The following is a 20,385-nucleotide window of genomic DNA, read 5'->3' on the forward strand; positions in this document are numbered from 1 at the left end:
CCAACATCTATGATCCCTTATGCAACATGTTTTGCTTGCCCTGTGTCAGGCAGGTGAAAATGGGCTAGCCCTCAGATAGGACGCTAAATGGAGGACCCATGTTTGATGAGAGACACGCCGAGCACGTTGAAGAACCCACCACACTTATCGATAAAAGAAGTGGTCCATCCCGGTGTGAGTCGATCAAATCGTACATTCACATGGCTGCACCTGGGACAATTATTGTCATAATAAATTCATCAGAGCTCCAGAAGACTACCGTTACAGACCCTTAATACGATTCGGCCAAGCCAATTGTAAGTTCCTCTTAATTCCGCCGCAGCTGACTGCCCACTTAAGGCCGCACTGGCTTAATTTTATGGATGATTTCCTCTGAAGATCCAAAAACTAAAGAGATAGGGCCAATAAAAAATCGCCAAAAATGATGCTATAACTGAACTACTGATATGCAAAACCGGTATTGCGAATGTGCGGTGCTACGCGCTCGCCGGCACCCGTGCACCGAGCGTCCGTAGCCTGGGTACCGTCCTCCGCCGGCTCCCTTCTGTCGATAGCTATCATGGACTACGAAGGATGGCACCCAGCCTTTAGCAGGCGAAAATCAATGCACGCGCGGATGTTATCCATTAACGTAAATCAGTGTGGCTTAATAACAACATTGCTTGGGTTAAAAAAACGAGAGAAACGTGTACATAATATGCTCATTCGTGGTATCGGAACCATTACAAGGCGGCACACAGACACGTCCCTGGTCCTTCCTTACCATCGTACGGGTAGGGGATGTTGTTGGTGGCGGTGTGACATCTCTCACCTCTCCTGCCCAGCGGCTTGCACGTCTGGAACGGAACAAATCCAACATCAAACTTATACTTTGGAAGGTTAAGGATTCAAAACTGGCAAACTGATTCGAGTTCACTTCTTCATTTACTTGCCTACCAATCAATTCTCTAACTAACTAACTAACTCACGCACTCACTCACTCACTCACTCACACACACGCACACACACACACACACACACACACACTCACACATACTCACACACACACACGCACACTCACACATACTCTCTCTCACACACACACACACACACGCACGCACGCACACACACACACACACACTGACCCAATCTCTCACTCACTTATTCATTTATATTTTTATTCATCACCCATTAATTCACTTTTCATCAAGTTCAATGCCTTCCGTGTCCATGTTTGTTTCCCTCTATGGCCAAACCCTATGACAAGTGTGTGTTAGTGAGAATGTGTAAGTACTACAGTTGGTACAAGTGTCACTTGATATAAAAAAGTAACAGGTTTAAACACACCAGAAGTTTCATTAGAGTCCCACATGAAAATTTAAGATGTACGTTAACTTTGTAGCCTGCTTGAAAAGCTTATCTCGTGTTGACGTTAAGCCGTGTACTCTGTAGGCACTAAGCACGCCGGTTCATCACAGGACGTGCTGACGATGTTAGCTTCCTTCCCAGGCTGATGCCGGCTTAGGTAGGCTCCTCTGTACTTAGTGACATCTTCCTGCTTGTCACAACCCGACACTTTAGGGAGCTGTGCCAGATTTCAGTACAAGGACGTAAACGATGTTATGTTTCCTTTGGGGACGTTTTAATGAAAGCAATCTAGATACACGCGAACTGCAATATCTGCAAGATGGTGGCGATACTACCGCGGATATTAACTGTTCCAGTTTGTGGTACAAGGACTTCAACAACGTCATGTTTCCTTTGTGGACTTTTTAATGAAAGCAATCTAGATACACGAAGTACAATACCTGCATGATTGTGGCAATACTACCGCGGATATTAACGTGGATAGTACGAAGGCATCAACAATGTCATGTTTCCTGTGGTGAGGATCTTACATGAAAGCAGTCTAGATATACGAACTGCAATACTTGCAAGGTTGTGGCAATACTGCCGCGGATATTAACACGGATAGTACAAAGGCATCATGTTTTCTTTGATGATCTTACATAAAAGCTAGATCTGTTCCTGATTTCGATTGTGGTACAAGGACATCGACAACGCCGTGTTCCCTTTGATGATGTTTTCATGAAAGAGCTATAGATTCGCGAACTGAAATATTTCATATTTCACCGAGTGTGACCATGGTTCTGGCAATGCCACCTCGTCCTATTTCTTTTGGCAATCTCATCGGCTTATACGATTGCTCTCAAACTTTTGAGAGATTCATCTTTCGTCTGACTGTAGGTTGAAATTTATTTTCTAAGGTAATGTTTTTTGCCGTGAATTTTCATCAGTAGAAATGCGACGAGGTATGATTTTATATGGGATTTTCTGACCCGCGGCATCATCGAGTACCTATGTGTAAGTACGTACCTTGAGGCTGAGGTAGGGGTTCCACCGGGCGCAGCACCCTCCCACTCCCGCCACAACACAGTCCAGGTCCGTCTCACAGCCCTGCAGAAGGAACACCCACCCGGGTGGGACATTGTCGTAGACGTAAGGAATGATTGACATTGTTTGTGGACATCGAACGTTCCTCTGAGAACAATATAACATGTAGGACCATCAGATATGCCACTCTCGTTGATAGAATGTCCAATTAAGCCAACAACACTATCGAAAAGTGGACATTTCATTAGTCAATCACTGTTTCCTCTAACCGATCTGTCTCTCATCTGACGATATATCTGGCTATATTCCATCACGTCGTGTCAGCAGAAGACACGTCACACAACAGTCTGTCCCCTCAGTCGTGCATTTTACTGCAGGTGTATCGTCTGTCATCATTCACTCTGGGACTCAGGACATCCGTCAAGAACAGATAATCTCTCTTCTGTTGACACGTTTAATTTGTTAAAGTCAGAATCAATTCCATCTCGGGCAGATTTGGAAACGCATCGAGAAACATGTCTGTTCCACCTGACTTTGGACGTGTTTCAAATCAAATCAAATCAACTTTATTGCTCACCAACTGTAACTGGTACAATGTATGGCAAGTGAGAAACAACAAAGGTAGATACATGAGCTATACTAAAATATAATTCTAACAGAGCTAATCCATAAAGATACTAAAGCTAATCTATTGTGTTTTCTTAATAAGGAGAGTATACTAGTAATTGCATTCTGTAATTCAGGAGATATGTTAGCTATTTAATAAATATGGTGTAGCTTTTGTAGTGATTCAGATATAAATTTTCCAACGTACACCGATATCTGAGTAGGGCATGTAAGGGGCATATTGATGATATCTGTTTTTTTTTTCAACGAACTTGGTGCCGTAGGATTAATTTTGAAATGGGTTTTGGTATTTGTCAAACATTATCTTTGCCTTACCAAAATACACAAACTACGCGTATGATAGCCTGGGTACTATGCGATTTTTTTCTGGTGAGCGAGTGCAGGTAGCCCCATTACAAATCGGATGGCAGCCAGGCTACTGAGTTGAAGTTAAGCTGTTAGAATATTGTCAAAGGAGCTCTGAGTATACCTTTTGTCTTAAGTCTATTCAATTTTCCAGCAGCTGCTAGCAGCTTAACTCACCTCAATGCTGATTTTGTGTCTATCAGTTTACTCGAAGGCGTCAGAAATTGACTTAAGTTTCCTTCTGGGTTCCTGACTCATGCCAGCACGTCTCCGTGTAACAGCTCATGACAGACAGTGTATAGAATAAAGTGGCTTCACGGCGATAACAAAAGTCAATCCGGGCAGAGCGAACCGATTTAGTTCTGAGCTTAATGTGGACTGTTCCGCGGGTCTAAAGCCGGTAGGACGCCCTGCATACCGGACGATTTTCTGGTCCATGTGAGCTTTCATACTTCATTTACTGATCGAATCAAGTGACGTATGTAAGATCTTTTTATAACATCTTTTTATAACTTTCTAAAACAGATAACTTAATCCTTCCGTGTTTTGCACCATTTATGAAATTTCCAAAAACCACATTTCTACTAGAATCACAAAGCTCACTTCAGAATATTTTTTGCTACGTCATGACTTCATTGGTTTCGCACGGACCATGGAAAGCAAACTCTGTACGAAAATATACGTACGCATACACACTGCCACTAAAAACAGGTCTCGCGTCTTCGTCTTTTTTACAGAAGTAAATATAAGAGGACTGTCAATCTTCTATAAGAGCACTGGTGGATGTTCTTTACTGCAGACGATTGAAATACATCTTCAAGTATGAAATCACTCACTAAGCACTCTAAAACCACATGTAAATGTTTTCTTTTGGCACAATTTAAATCTCTTCACATAATTTGTACGGGTGCTTACCAAACAGTACTACCTCCACGTCGCCGTCAGCGGAGTGTTTCTAGTTGCACTCATTTCAGCAACATTTAAGGACCGTGAAACAGGCTTAAATCCTAGTATATACGGTATCTTTAAGCAGATTCAGATATTATTTCCAATGACATAGCAGGTACACGAATAACACCCATATCACCTAAAATGTGCCATTGATCACAAGCATCCGTTAAAATTGAAGTATACACTTCATAATACATCATAAAATAGAATCCTAAAAGTCAGAGTAACATCAACTATTTGCACGGGTCGAACTCACCCTGGTCACTACAAAGGCCTCCCCGGGCAGCAGGACGACTGACAGGACCGTCACCAGGAACACCTCCGTGCCGATCATGCTGCTCTCACGTATCAACTCTCACAAACACTCCGCTCTCTTCTATATATCTATCTCAAACTAATCCTCACGTGCTTTATTTTCATTTAGATGAAGCTTTAATTTTTTTCTCGGAAACACGCCCTAAACGGAATTACCATATCCCGTGGCTCCTTCCCGAGCACGATAGCGGCTGACGTTACAAAACTCAAAAATATGATCATGTGACGTCACCTCATTGATAACTTATTTCACGCCCTTAAGCAGACGATTTCTTTAAGGACGATCTTATCAAGTTTATTAAAAGGTGTTGATACCGGAACCTGGGCGGGTGTTCGTGAAAGTACGCAAATCACTGAAGAAAAACACCCAAACTGGATCGATCCACATGAATACATTCAGACATAAAACCCGTAATATGTACATTTATATTCAATATGAATAAGATCCTGCCTCCTTTCATCATGTCTGTATTCACACATTTGTGGAGAAACTAAACTAATTGCTTTTGAAGAATTTAGAAAAAATGTAGTTATATCGTTCTCCAATAGCTCTGACATCATACAGAATAAAGCATTGGTAAACGCAATAAACAAGACCTCAGTAAAAATCCCAGTAGTCAGTTATAACCAGGCGAACAGATGGAGTTTACGACCACCCTTCAACACGGGTATTATCGAGATCGGTGTGTTCCTGAAAGGTAAAACACCCATCTTACCTGCCTTAAGGTAAAGCTCTCGTCTTACCTGCCTTAAGGTTCAGGCGGGGTTGGACGATGAGTCATGATCGTTCTTCACAACATTCCTGTGTGGCGCATCTGACATAAGCCCCGGCTACATACATCTTTAGATGTTTGCGACGGTATCTAAAGTATTGCACCTTTATTTCCTCAATTCAACGACATACGGCACGATCGTCGCGGAAAACCCTTCATCATGGGCGCCTGATGCGAAAAGAACATTTTTCATCCGACAGTAGATGTCACTAGTATCTCTTGGATTATCTGCATTCTTTACTGCTTCTTACGTGATACATGAAGCATACATGAAATACATGAAGCAACTGGACAAATTCTTTGAAGAGCGTTCACTACCCATTATCTGGGATTGGGATCTCGATAATGCGTTTCTCTGCATCTGTCACTAAAATGCTCTTCTCTGTGCTTGTCTAAAAATCTATTCAATATCTGTACTTATTTTGTATCGGGTAATGTTCCATATGGAAGTCTCGCCTTTGTAGACGTGTTCTTTTTGTGTGTATAATCTGGCGAATCTGCTTCAGCTAGCGATGGGCGTTTCTTTTCTCGTTACTTCGTTTTCTCAGCCTACGCCAGTGAAAACGTACGAAACGGAGTTCATTAAGCCGTTATCTCGGAGATAATCAGACACCTGGCAGAGGCTGGGGAACTTCCTGCAGGAAATGAAGTCTTCACGTCTCACACGTCAGGCTGCCGATGATCAAGCACGCCGTGACGTTATGGTATCGAGACGTCGGCGGGGCTCAAGATTCTTCGCGCGGGAGTCTTGACGTAACACCTGTAGCTAAGCAACATTTTGCGAGTTTTTAAAATTTATTTTGCATCACATGGAAAGTGGTGCACACGAGATTTGTAGCGAAATACCAAGACATTTAACTTTAAAGGCGTTGTCCTATCATCCTTGCTTACTTGCTGACTTACGTCGTACATCTTCCCCAGGTCTTGTCAGTTGGGAGCATAGTCTTCCCCATTTTTCTCGGTCCTGAAAGACCCCCTCCTCCTCAAGTCTGTCTAGTCTGCCCAGTCTGTTTGTTGAACATTTCTTGCATGTAATCCTTCACTTTTTTCCTGGGTCTGTCTATTGGGCACCCTTTGGTACATGGTCTGTATTTGCGCCAAAGGGCAGGCACCGAGTATCCTATATAGCTTAAGTCGACAATATTGCAGAGATATTTCACCAGAGTAGATGTTCAATCAATCAATTCTGATGCCCACAATATAAAAAAAAGAAGACTTACACATGACGTTACACTGTTACCATTGATGAAATGCTACATGAGATGACAAACATTGTTACAGTTAGTTTGTGAATATCTAAGCCTTCTTCAGAAGTCGACATTTCACTCTTCCCTATAAACCAGCTGTGCATCCTATGGGTGTTGAATTCGAGCAATGCACAAATGAAGACACTGTTTAATCTCATTTTGAATGAGTGAATCTTTGTAGCTTACAGTTTTGCTCTATGATGATCGTTTGACATTTGTGAGACTACACAACTAAAGCCCCCGGGATTTCCTGTAACATTCCGCCGTCGGCGATCGTCCTGCCAAACTGCCTCACGTGTCCCCGCCCAGGCAAGTACTGATGCCCGCTGCAAACTATCATCCTCATCCGTCAGCTTAAATTCTATCTACGACTTAACCAGTTTCTAACTTGAGAACATCGTTTTATTCTACATTGCGTCGTTTGATTTTGAAAATGGGTGTAAAGGGTTCTTCCCCGGGATTCGAACCCAGAACCTTTAGATTTTAAGTCTACAACCGTAACCAGAAGATCCTCTATCAGAATCTCTGATAAAGATGTCTCTTTCTATGTGGTACTTGGTCCTAAATAATTTTGAACCGGAAAAGGTATAAAAGTACATGTATGATAGAGAACTACTGAAGTAGCTGTTTGGCTACAAATTCCTTATTGTTTATTGGAATAGGCAACGAGGAGAACAGTATGTCAGTAAGAGAATAAGGTTTTAGACAACTGGTTACCTGAGTAGAAAAACTAGCAACATGATAACGATAGGTGCTACTATAGCACAACTACAGTTGTCAAAACGGTGTTGAGCCTGTCACGTTTTATTTTCATTCCTCCCAGCTTTGAATTCCACCAAGAAGTTCATCTGTCATGTTCTTTTACATGCGTGGAAATCCGCAGTTGTCTGATCTATAACTCATACGGCAAAGCAAATTAATTTAGCTGGCGTGGGTGATACTGCAAGTCTGATGGAGCCGAGAAGGATCAAACTCACGGTCCAATTTAGAGGGACGTGCCACGCTGCATCTTAAGCAGGCACAGTTCAAGAATATAGTTAGCGTCTTTCACCATATAGAGAAAGTGTGAGAATATAGAGAATCTCTTTCTGGTAAATTAATGGGATAGCAGGGGTGTTATTAGCCTCCTTCACAGACTTGTTAGGCGGCGGCATTATTTTTTCGGTGAGCGAAGCGAGTTATGCCGCGAAGGGACGATTTTGTCGCCGAGGGAGTTTTTGCCATGGAGAGAGCGCGAAACCTTCTCTCCACGGCAAAAACTCCCTCGGTAGCAAAATCGTACCTCCGCGGCTTATTACTCGCGTCGCTCACAGAAAAAAATAACGCCGACGCCTAACAAGACTGCGAAGGAGGCTAGGGTGTTATCCTATGGTCTCCTATTAATTCACCATATAGACTGTTTAGAGTGTAACTCTTGGTGGAATAATGGGATAGAATTTTCTTCCTATAACTATATCATGTAAGAGTAGTTAGCAGGTTTTTTTTAAAGAAAATAACTAAATAAATGGAATAAGTAACCAAAGATCTGTGAGGAAGTTCTTCTGGAACACCACTCAGTGGCACTCAGTGGCTCGCTCAGACTTCTTGGTACATCTGCCACATCAGTATATTGTGGACCAGCAGATGCAACAACTACATCAACAACAATCATGTGTCTTATAAGCCCATATGGTCTGGGTGACAATGACGCAAGACACAATAATAAAATTCATTCATTCATTCATTTACTACAATGACCATGACCTTCCATGCATTGCAGCGTGTCCATTATTGCGACAGATACCGGGGGATTCAATTGGTCAGCCAGTTTATCTTTCTATAAAACTTTCAAACGTTGTAGATTTCCGCGTTAAGCTGTTCTATAGATCTACTACACATGATAAATGTCACTTCATGGACAGCCTGTCCCTTCTTAACCATAGGTTTTCTAATGTTAGGAATGTTAGGAACAACTACAGCATACTGTATGTGATGATAACGATGAACCTGCAAATTGACAGATAAAACCGAAGTTTCTGAGGTTTTCTACAGCACGTTTACACAAGTTCTAATACCCGGTTGATTTTTCTCACTCGTCTGTAATATACGTTAATATATAATGTTTTTGCTTTGATTTCCACATGTTTTATCTAACTTCAAAACTACCTTAACGTGCTGTCTGATTAAAGTTAACCTTCTAGGATCTAAACTTTGTTAATTCACGACATCGTTCTATTACATTATCTTACGAGGCTAAGATTTAAGATTTAACCTTTAGCTGACTCATAGTAAGACCTAACCTTTTGTTTTGCCGTTCCCCGTCTGTATGAGTGACGGGTGCGTCAGGCTGAGAAGTTCGTCGTCTATCTAGTTCGTAATGGCGGAGGTTGGGCCACAGACATTTGTCGGAGAGAAAAGGCTAAACCCATTTCCCTTTACCACGGGTACGTCAAACCAGAAGAGCCCGATCCTGCCTCCATTAACATGGATTAATATCGGTTGACCCCCGGGGGCTGTTTGTTTTCCGACGATGTCGATGTAAGAGCTTTCTCATTTAAGTCAGTAAAGATGTACTTATAATCCCTTGGATCTTTCCAGGAACCGCCTATCCTTTGTTGCTAGCCTACAGGGACAAAACATTGCGTCAATGTGGTGGATGCATACATATAAAGACTTCTTCAGTTGGTAGGAATCCAACATTGATAAGATTTTGAAATACAATGGTGTCTGTTCGAGACTTCCTTCTGATGACAGCTTGTCTGATGTTCCACCATGACCGGGTGGCCGACGCTATGGTAGTGACAGGGGTGAGTCTGATTTCGCTAAGTTAGCAACTTAACTGTTTAATGGTCCTGATGCACCCAACTGTAGAGCAAGTAGTGTTTGAAGTTGCTGCTGGAAGGGCTCTGATGCATCTAGCGATTAACATGTCGTAAGTGTAGTTAAGTATCTACACAGGTCAGTACAGTTTTTAGAATGTGCGGGTTATATATCAGCTTGGAGTCAAACTCTGGTTAACATTGGCTGGATATTTTCATGCCAATATTCGTCATACAGTCTGCGTCGTTTCAAGTACTAGTTGCAACTGGCGGGGGACTCTAATAAATTGAGTAATGAAGATGATGAAAGTGTTAAGTATGTATAAGCATGTTATTTTAATCAACAGTTTTTTTTCTACTGCTATAAAGTACTTGCAACATCTGTTGCCGTTGAGCAAGTGGTCCACAGTCAGTATGTACCGGATTTCTTAACCTGTGAACTGCTGAACTGATCTGGTGAGTTGCACTAGTAGCTCTCCTCGACGGGTGAAGCAACAACTGATGTGCAAACATGTACATCAAACCATGCTCATGGTGTGGAAAATGACATGGAAAATATCCAGTTGTTAACCATTTTTCGATTCTCAATACATAGTCTTCAGTCTCAATACATAGTCTTCATACCCGCACATTGCGAAAACTGCGAACCCGAAGTATTGGCCCAAGTAACATCATCTTCATCTGAATCGGAATTTGTTCATCTGCTGCAGCTGCCTATGTTTTTAGTATAATAAATGGATGTGTGCTGCTGTATCCAATAACTTGCCGATTACGCGGTTTTCTCATTAATCTTTATGGATACTGCCATTTGTGAGAATGTGAATTGAAATGTGACGGAAATGTTGGTAGATGGTAAGCTATAAGCTGAAGACGGAATCAGCCAAGGTTTTTGTTAACCACACTGAGCGAGCTGATAAGTAGAGGGACATCTAGTGCTTGTAAAATATTTTTACGTTCAAGTCCAAACAAAAAAAAATTCCGGACCATGCCCAGTTCTCTTTTTGTTCTAAACCACCTGAAATCTCCAATTGTCAAAAATTTGCGCTGTAAAATGAAGAAAACATTGCCATTTGGGCATCGTCAAGTGTTGGCCTCCGTACATTATGTGGCCACAGTTTTGCCCAGACGTCGACATGTCCCACAAACAACATATCTCGCTTCTAGACCCTGGCAATGCAGTGCTCGCGATCGCTACAAAGTTTTGTGGTAAAGATGCCCTAGTTTCCATTGGGAAATGTTAATTGAGAGGTCCCTTCCGTACGTGTATTTTGTATATGCCCTGGGTTTAGGTCTGGACTTGTAAGAACCTAAACCTCTGGACTTGAACCCGGACCTGGACGTGAACGTGGGTTTAGGTACACAGCACTGGGGAGATCTGCGCACATACTACCGCGTAACTAGGTAGCTTCTCGCCGGGGTTCTACCCTCATTTGTATCTGTACAACCTGCCTATCTCTACCAGAAGTGATGACTCGTTAAATTGCATGGAAATCTACTGACCATGACAAGTTCTGGGTCACAGCATTATTTGTAACAATTATCTTCCTCGCATGCAGTTTCATTTCGGGTTAACAACGTTCAATTTTGTGATTCATGTTGTTTTTGTGTTTTCCTCTGCCACTTGTAAAAGCCCAAATAAAACCGTCCCAAATGCTCACAGCGAAATGATTTCTTCGTTACTTTCTGTAGTCCAAATTATAGAATGTCGGGAGTCATGCAAACATTTAAGAGAAAAGTTAAATAGCAACATTAAAAGTGTATTGCTGCTGCATATGTAAGTTTCCATTCAAAACACTCCCTGGCGTAACACACCAGCTTCACATGCATCGGCGGCAGTTGGTCAAGTGCCACACCTAGCTTACACACTTCCAAATATTAGTATAGCGTAGATGCCAATAATTTTCAAAGTGCACTATTTCTATGGAAAACAGGGGGTCTGTGAACTGTTAATAACTAATATGTGTAAGCTTTTTATTATTTTGTTGGTGATGGTATTTGGTACTTGCTGTTTTCATCAGTTTGTACATCATGATGTGTATATTGGAATGTAAGGCATGATAAAACGTACAGGTAGATGTAATATCTAACGTGCCCTGTTTCCGCAGGTATGTGCCGGTGATACCGAGTGTATAGAGTCCCGTGGAAGTGGCTTCTGCTGCGCGCCGTTTAACCCTAACGCCGCCATGAGGGTGTGTAAGCCGGCCGGGCAGGCGGGAGAGTTGTGTCACGTGGCCTCCAACGTCATGCCCTACCCCTGGGACCAAGGCGCCCGCAAGTTCTGGCGCTGCGCATGCGCAGAGGGGACGAGCTGCGTGCCGAACCACCCTGGGGCGAAACTCGGCACATGCGCATAGCCGCGCTGCTGCCCTCACCCCTCGATTGACGGAAGGTCCGGACTCATCAGCGATCTTGACGACTGAACGTTCTCAGCAAAGAAACCAACTCAGCACGTGTACATGAGACGTGTAGGACAGTAACCAAAGACATAACGGACTCAAGAGTTGCAGGCAATTCTAGATTTCTATCTGCGCTGCTGTTAGGAAAGAAATGTTATCCCCTGTCCGATGATACAGAGTTGATGGACAGTAGGAAAATCAGCAAATCACATGAAGAAGTAGCATATAATATTTATATAGCAACGGAAAAGTGCCTTTTCTTCTCAAGTTTTTGAGGTTAATTTGACAGGCTGTTGGATACTTTTATCCTCCAAGCTTGCAATAGACGCAGGATAAATGACTGACACGTGACCGTACAATGGTGGCCATTAAGGGGAAATGTCACCATGTTTACAGTAAAATACAATGACACAAGATGAGGTGGTTAATAAAGATTTATAAATATCAGTACACGTTTCGTTCTTTATTATTTAGTCACAAAGTGTTAGAAATAAAATAGACATAAAATGGCAATCAGAAACTGTAGTTCAGCCAATAACCGAGCTAATACTTGTTTGTCAAAATATTATTGCTTTTGTGCGTTTTTCTTTTGCATTTCTTAATTGTGACGGACGTAGGCTGGACCGTCGAAAGAACGGCGTGCTTGTTCAAAGTTGTCTAAGTGTTAGACACCAGTGGTGACCGTTAGCCAACGCCCTCTGTCGAAATCAAGGAGAACGGCAGTGCACATCACGCCCTGCGAATGTTCATGCGTTTGAACAGTTAATTTGAAAATCACGGCACATGACGTTGCGTGTTGTCAAACAGAGGCTTTATAGTCTGCATTCATTTAGGTGGAATGTCGAGTATTTAGTAAACATTGAATGAACTCATGCAGAGACAAATCTTAAAGGAATAAAGGGAGAAAAGCTCACCACTTCACTCCCTTGAGACGAAGTAAGAAATTGAAGTATATGAAGGCCAATGATAAATAACAAATTAGTCTTTTCTGACATTTACCTTAAGGTCGCCCGGCTGGTTGTTCAATCCCGACTGACTTAGTGTGTAAAGCACATCATGGCATTTACAAATCCCGACCAGTATTTATATCCGTGTTCATTCAAGTAGTGGAGCTTAGAATTAAATCCTACAGGTATGGCAATGAGGAACGACAGGACGGGTTACTGAGAATTCTGAAAACCAAATAACAACTGGCAAACAAACTGTTAATACTGTCTGACAAGTAACACTACTCGTACACTGCGTATCTATGCTGTGGGTATGTAAACTTATTTAACCTAATGTCCAGACAAGAATGATGCAAGTCACTTTTCAATATCCATACGTCCTTTATTTCCAAGATTTAGAAACTGACATTTTTGCGTTTGGAAGAACGTCTGGTGTGAAAGTCTTCCGTTTGTACGGTACAGTCAGAGTCCGTGGCCAGCACGGTACCGTGACATTATCGGGATATGGCTTGTACCAGACACTCCGTATACAGAGGTGCACATGTGTGTCGCTCCGAAGTTTAACTCTGTTGTTGTACTGACAGCCCCAAAAGTTAAGACTCAGCCGATTGTGTACAAAAATCACTGTGAGTCGTCCTAATATTTTAGTATAAGACAGACTTCGATGCCGCCTCAGCTCAATAATGTACAATTTGTTTTCATTTACGGCAAATGTAACACATCAGTTCAGCTGTCATCGATATTGAGAAATTATTCCTACATAGACATTCAGCCATGTTAGGTACCCGAACAGCGGGTTAGAAGTGATTCTAACATGGCGGCCATGACGTCACTCACAGGCTCCAACCATAGACCCGGGGGATGATGGGACACACGTCATGTCTGGGGAGGAGGTAAATGGACATGTATTACAGCAGAGTCACAGTTAGTTGCATATCTTGCAGCTGCATGTATGTTTTACATCAACAGACCTACAAGGTCTTATATTCACTCTCTGCCTCTTTTCTTGACAGAAAATGTTATCAAAATTAGAACTTGAAAATAACATTTTTCATAACGTGTAGTCTTAATAAGAAAGGGAAAGTTCCAACATGTGGAAGGTTGATGTACTGTAAGATCTAATAATAAAGTACACATTACAGCAAGGACGGCCTTGATTACAGGGACTGAAGTACAACTGTCACCCACCGTCTCCACACGGGCATCTCCAGAACCTTCGGCGCCCTGAGAACGGGAACGGCAGCTGGCTGGCGGCCACGTGACACAGATCCCCCTCGTTCCCAAGCTCCTTACACACGTTGGTGGAGGCGCTGGGGTTCCACCTCGCACAGCAGCCGCCATGTCCCGAGGTCTGACAGTCGCTGTCAGAGTCACAGGCCTGAGGAGCAAAGCAACAACAAAGATCTGTGAAGAATTGCATTAGTTTGGTGAAAGATTGAATAGCAAATTTCTTCAGCTAGTATTCACAACCACTTGTTTAAGAGCCAAGTCGGGCGTTTGGACGACCACCTGTTGTCTCCATCAGGTCAATAAATTATGACTGGTTCACCGTGCACTGAATTATAACTGTGCACTGTTTATAACAGTGAACACTTCAGTGCTGCAGCCGCAGAGTGAACCAGCAGTTATGTCACAGTAAACCAGTCAACTTGCCCTAATGAAGATGGCGAAAGGTCATCGAAACCATGATCTGCTCTTGTATAACAACTTATTTTGAATATAGAACTGTTAAAAAAAGATCTGCATGATTCTTTGAATATGAATTTGTTAACCAGGATCGCCGTACCCTTTTTTGGCTCAGTGCAAGGCCAACAGGCTACTTTAGAAAACCCCCATCGATTCCGATGGGAAGGCTGCCATTCCCGTGTGACTGAATCCCATAATGGGAGGAAAGACTTTCGGATTCTTTTTGCAAGTACCGCGATGTACTGTACCTTTCTTACGCGCTGTAGTTACTAAGAGGTACGATGTGTGACTAGTATTCATTGAACATACAAAAAGACGTTTTTATGTTTTCTGATTAGCTTGCAGGTACAGTAAAAGCTAAATAGACTTCTTCAAACACGTTTTGCAGGGCACGTCACATACCCGGTCACTCCTGCTGATAGGAAAGTGAAACTAATACATAAACGAAGCACTACATTCATCTTTGCCTGATTCGTATGCAGCATATCCTTCCATGGCCTTTGGTAAACAAATCGAATCTGCAGGGAGCAATATCTCGCTAGCACGGCATGGCATGAACCGTCCGGAAAGGGGAAGGAAGGGAATCTAATAGCTGTCTGAGTGACTTTCGAAAGGGAAAAAAGTAGACTGAGTACACATTTAACAGCAAGTGAAGACTGTAAGTCATCAAACTTCAAGAAACTACTGGGACTTCACGAGGTAGACCTTTCAAACACGCAAACGATACATACGTACACATCCCCGAAGTACAAGACTTGAGAACTTCAAAGTCCTCCATAGTACTAGTACAGACTGTTTAGCAGGTCATATGCAGAAGTGAAAACAGCATCTGAGTGAAACTATATTAGTCATCTGGCGTTGATGTGAGCACCAGGTCTCAAGTCTACTCACCCCTGTCACAACAAACTGACCAGATGATCTCTCAGCCAACAGGAAAGTAAGGAAAAGTGCCCGGACTATCATCGTTCTCGGGTTCGGGACCGACTCTGAGTCTGTCCGTAGGTTCCTTCTAGTCGGTGCGGTAGCGATGCTCGCTGAGGTCCGTCCCTCCGCACTGCACGTCTGTGTGGGTACCGTGTGAGTGAGGGGTGTCACAGCAGGAAAAGCGTCATGACAAAGGCATACAGACGTCAGAAGGATGAATCACTTGACACCACAGACTCAACAAACCTTGTGTCCAGCCAACTTCCTGGAAGAATCTCCTGATCCTGTTATACCTTTGCCAGTGAATCGAAACCGACTTACAAGTGGGCATCTCGCCAATCTGACTTCCATACAAGATTAGACTGAATAGACACCGCCCTAGAGATCCACCCTTTTATTGGAGATTCACAGATAAGAATAAGGAATGGCCTTGCCTTATTCGAGAAAAAAACACATTCTCTAAAGTTGCAAGGTCATATTTCCGGTAATACACTTGGAATGCAGTAACGCATACCGATCCATCATTACAAACTAAAGATGCAAAACATCGACAGTATGCTAGTGATAGAATGAAGTACTAGTATAAGACCATCAAGAGACCAAAACTGTTCGTGATCCTGGGTACCTCAGGCAGGGGCGACATTACCTGGGATTACATACCTAAAGGGTACGACCTGTCCCGGGAAGATGTGGCACCTTCCGTCTTAAGGTTGTTCGGATTAACCTTTACTACACCTGGTGTCAGGACCTCCGCATCAAAGGGTCAAACGTCCCACGAGCACCTTTTCTGTGTGCCTGTGTCCATTCAGACGCTGAGTCCAGGTTATCCTCGGATTAAACTACTCTTGTAGCAGCTTCCTGCTTAAGATCGCATGTGGAAATACTACTTAACACGTGGATCAAACCGGTCAGTGCTCGTCACAGATACGGTGACACACAGGCAGTCTGGTGGAATGGCCCCGTGTGTGCTATCTGTCTGCACCAAATCTTAACTTGAAACGTTCTGAAATAGTGTTGACATACTTAAAACAAATGGATGGACAAAACTACATACCAGTGGCAAACTTAATTTATTTCCTTTATTCTACTACTTGGTGTTTGTTCTTTCTGTATCAGTCCATATGGATACATTACAGCAGGTGCGCAAAAGAAGAGTGATGGATGTCATTCGAAACGCCCAGAAGTTCTTTCCGTACCTTATCCAGTATAGTAGAGTTTGAGTCTATCTATGGGTATAGTTTACCTGGATATCTAACCTTCATTAACGTAGCCGGTGTGCAACTTACAGAGATGTTGCCTATCTTTTGGAGCCAAGCATACAGATTTGCATAGACATTTTGATGATGACTTAGACGCAATAGAATATTACTAGTACATTGCCCAATCTTGATAATTCAATATTTGTGATGAAAACATTAGATTGAGTGTCCAACAAGTCCTTGAAACCCCTTGTGACCCTTAGATGGCAATGTTTGATGGAAATCAAATTTTCCAGCAGCAATAAGAAGATGAACGATGAAAACAGAGAAAATGATTTTTAAACTAGAAAAGTAACATTTGCAAAGCAAATGCATAATGTTTACCTACGCATATGGTCTATATGTTAATTCTTACTCAAATACATTCACAGTCTAAATCCCTCCTACTATAGAATTACAACATTATGTAACCCAACACCAGTTACCATGGTGAGAGACAGTCTGGTTCAGTCAGGTCATAGGTCACTGTTTGGATAAAAAAAGAAGGGGAAACGTAGCAAAAACAATATGTTTTTCTTCGGTAAACATGAAAATAAGAAGATGTGATAAAAACAACATATAACTCAGCTATAATTCACGGAGACCACAATAAGCTTCATGACAGGCAAGGTGATACAGAGAAACGGTTAAATCCACTCACTCCAGTCAGTACGACTGTCGCCAGGCAGCCCGGCCGGTAGATGTGAAGGCACGCGAGGAGGATGTGCAGCAGACACAGGGGAGGCCTCATGGTTCTCACACCGTCTTCCTGGGGGGTACGCACGTCTCAAGGAGTCTTTAACTCGTCTTCTTATACCCCCAGATCCTGCCCTGATGCGTCATGGATAGGCCAGGAAGGACACCCATGTCGTCACCGCCGGCTCCTGATGCTTTGTTAGTGCAGATATGTGTTTAAACGCCTCAGTGAACTCATAGAGACCAGAGCTTCCAGTAATCGGATGTAACATACACGTGTGTGACATGATGACATACGTGATAATATACAGCTATGTTCACGTTATTTCTTTCTTCCGTCTGTCTTCGAAAGACTTATTTTTCATGCTAAATATAAACACTCAAAGTGTTCAAGCTTCCTGTACACTAGCTTCATACAATGCCGCTGGCCAGTTGAGTACGTCACAGCTATCCGTAGATCTGTCTAATTTTTTTTTAAGTTTAGAGAAGCGGCATCTGCTAATCATCAGTGAAGGTTTGTACTGACGTAGACATACATACACCCCTGTTGTCTGTCTTTCGTACATCTCAAACAGCAAAGTCGTGGCAATCTTTGCAATAATTGAGGATGTTCCAAAGCAATGATGGCATCAACACCCAGCATCAAAGTCGATACTAAACCATCCAAACTACATAGCGTTTCAAGGTAGATGTATATCAAATATATATATACCATTGTTCGCTTTCTTTTCATGCATTCTTAATTTACCTTATGAACTTGTGGCAATAGTAAGTAGGACTATAATTCTTGTAAGACGCTCGTACCGTTAAAGTAGCCTTCACAAAAATGACATCTAATCTTCAAACTACATTTCCAATGGCTGTCCCAAAGGTCTTAAAGAGAGTTGATTTTCGGCCAAATTTACGCCAGGTGTACCCCCCCCCCCCGTCAGGTAAGTTGTTACCAGTACTTCTCAGAAACCGGCAGAGTGAAAATCAAACCTGGTGAAAGTTTCCAGGAACCCTCACGGACTCTGAGATTTAGGAGTCAAAGTCCGTCAACGTTCTCCAGAAATCCGCCCTTAAAGACGCTGGAGCTCCACATCATGTTTAACGTCAACTCCTTAAGTACGCCAAAGGCTAAACTTCAGATGCACCTCACGGTGAGTAAAATACCAAAAGGAAATCTGTAATCCCGCTGACTTAGTGCTCCTTGTAGGTAAGACGGTAGGCACGACCTGGCAACAGGTACTTACTGGTCCGATACAAGCCGCCTCGTGACGTGGTACTGTAGGCATGACCTTCTGGAACGTTAACGCTCAAAATCTCAAAAATGTGGAGGCTTGTGTACGGTAGATGATATCTCTATTACTATCGGACAGGTAGTGTTTTTTCTATTATTGATAGCCTATTTTAGTTGAATATGCAACGCTGCATTTACTACCATTGGTAAAAAAACAATACTGATATATCACTGTCATGTACCTTCATTTCACTTCAAAATGTTGTTCAGGTTTTTTATTGAGAAAGCATTATGAAATACGTTGTGCTAGATTGAAATGATCGTCCACGATGATGGTAAATAATGTTTGATCCATCCTTCATCATCATCATCCGCCGGCAGCAACACAGGCGACTGCAAGATCCCTCCACTGTTCCTTGTCGCGAGCAAGGCTGGCTATCTGCTTTTCCGACAGTTGGTTATAGTCGTCTCCCAGCAGTTGTTGGACATACCAGTAACATTACTGGAAGTAGGAGGTAGGTTGTCGTCCTCCTCTGCACCTACCGTGAGAGGGCAACCGGTTCTTGAGTGATCCTCTTTTGAATATTTTCAAACAGATACCCCTGCAGTTTCAGGTCAAGCCGCTAGGAGGCACAAGCTCACTTCACTTCTTCCCCCAGTACAAGAGCTACCTACCATCCAAACTTCTTAACCCTAGCATGCCTAGATCATGACATATCAAAACCGTAAATTTCGCTGCAGTACCATAACAAGCCGCTAGGAGTCCAAAATCTAATCATTTTGAGGTCTCATCAAGACCTACTCACCTACCAAGTATCAGAATAATCCATTTAAGATTTCTCAAGTTATCGTGTCCACAGACGGACACACACACACACGCGCGCGCGCACACACACACACACACATACACGAACGCCTCTCTGAAAACATAACCATCTTGGAGAAGGTAATAATATGATGTGAGGCAAGACATTAACCTGGTCACTGACTCCCCCTGTCGAGTTTATTTTGAGCTCCAGTAGTGTGAAGTGAAGGAATGTAGAATACTGATACTTTTGAACGGATACGTTCGTACATTTGCTCCAATTGTTACATTTCATTTTATTCGTGAGTGCAAAACAAGAAATAAACAGCAAACAACCTTCACCTTAAGCTTATACAAGTACCTTTGATGATCAGATAAAATGTAAACATGTAGTCGTAATAAATCCACAGACCTTTTCTCTGTCTGGCCACTTTCCTGTATGTGCATTACCATCAAACATCGTTAAGCTTCTCCTTTCACATTTGACCCATTTCCAGCTTGTTTCAGGAATTACAGGTTGATCCGTGTTCAGCCTTCAAAGTACATCACCTTTGAGAACAGAAGTTCCTTATCCCACTTTGTGCCTAAGGTCAGGGGGGATCTCCATGTAAGACATTATGTCCGAAGATTAAGAAGAGACAGTGGAGTTTTGTAACGCTTTAAGACGTAAAACTTAAGAAAAATCCCTGGTTGATCATCTCTAAGGCATATAGTCGTCATAAATCCATAGACTTTCCCGTATCTTTATAAGAACACTACAGACTTATGCAAAGAATTGGGCCACTTTAGTCGTTACACGTGCGTGCATAAGGCATATATAAGAACTGGAAATTGAGAAAGGCCGTCGCTGCCAGACCAGCCAACATTGTGTCCTGTTTGTAAAAATGATGTTGAAGATTTTGCAATGTCTTTATCTAGTTAGAAAATGATTCCTGTCGTCCGTTATGACAGATTTCACCAGTGAGACCGTTAATCATCAATAACTAAGAATATTGTTAGACCACAAACAAACGTTACGCCAAAAACAGTTACTCCAGCAAAT

General features: G+C 42.5%; 3 protein-coding genes across 3 annotated transcripts in view; 1 reads left to right on the top strand and 2 right to left on the bottom strand.

Annotated features, from left to right (window-relative positions):
* Window positions 1-4,630, bottom strand: part of LOC109483874 — a 7,476-nt gene extending 2,846 nt beyond the window's left edge. Inside the window, exons 1-3 of the mRNA XM_019787019.1 lie at window positions 4,553-4,630; window positions 2,356-2,436; window positions 764-836 (exon numbers count right to left, since the gene is read on the bottom strand). Coding sequence (XP_019642578.1) covers window positions 764-836; window positions 2,356-2,436; window positions 4,553-4,630 — 232 coding nt within the window. The remainder of the gene's footprint in view (window positions 1-763; window positions 837-2,355; window positions 2,437-4,552) is intronic.
* A 4,700-nt stretch (window positions 4,631-9,330) lies between these two features.
* On the top strand, window positions 9,331-11,783 carry LOC109483927 (toxin MIT1-like). Its single transcript, XM_019787071.1, has 2 exons — window positions 9,331-9,417; window positions 11,535-11,783. The coding sequence occupies exons 1-2, from the start codon at window positions 9,331-9,333 to the stop codon at window positions 11,781-11,783; spliced, it is 336 nt and encodes a 111-aa protein (XP_019642630.1).
* Window positions 11,784-13,360: 1,577 nt separating this feature from the next.
* Window positions 13,361-17,371, bottom strand: LOC109483896 (toxin MIT1-like). The gene is made up of 4 exons (XM_019787039.1): window positions 17,282-17,371; window positions 15,350-15,442; window positions 13,961-14,150; window positions 13,361-13,654 (listed from the first exon to the last, which is right to left on the bottom strand). Exons 1-4 carry the CDS (start codon window positions 17,369-17,371, stop codon window positions 13,602-13,604), a joined length of 426 nt encoding a protein of 141 aa, XP_019642598.1. The 3' UTR covers window positions 13,361-13,601.
* Window positions 17,372-20,385: the final 3,014 nt, after the last annotated feature.

The sequence above is a fragment of the Branchiostoma belcheri genome, unplaced genomic scaffold (genome assembly GCF_001625305.1).
Source record: "Branchiostoma belcheri isolate BF01 breed outbred unplaced genomic scaffold, Haploidv18h27 scaffold11, whole genome shotgun sequence".
Taxonomy (NCBI): Eukaryota; Metazoa; Chordata; class Leptocardii; order Amphioxiformes; family Branchiostomatidae; genus Branchiostoma; species Branchiostoma belcheri.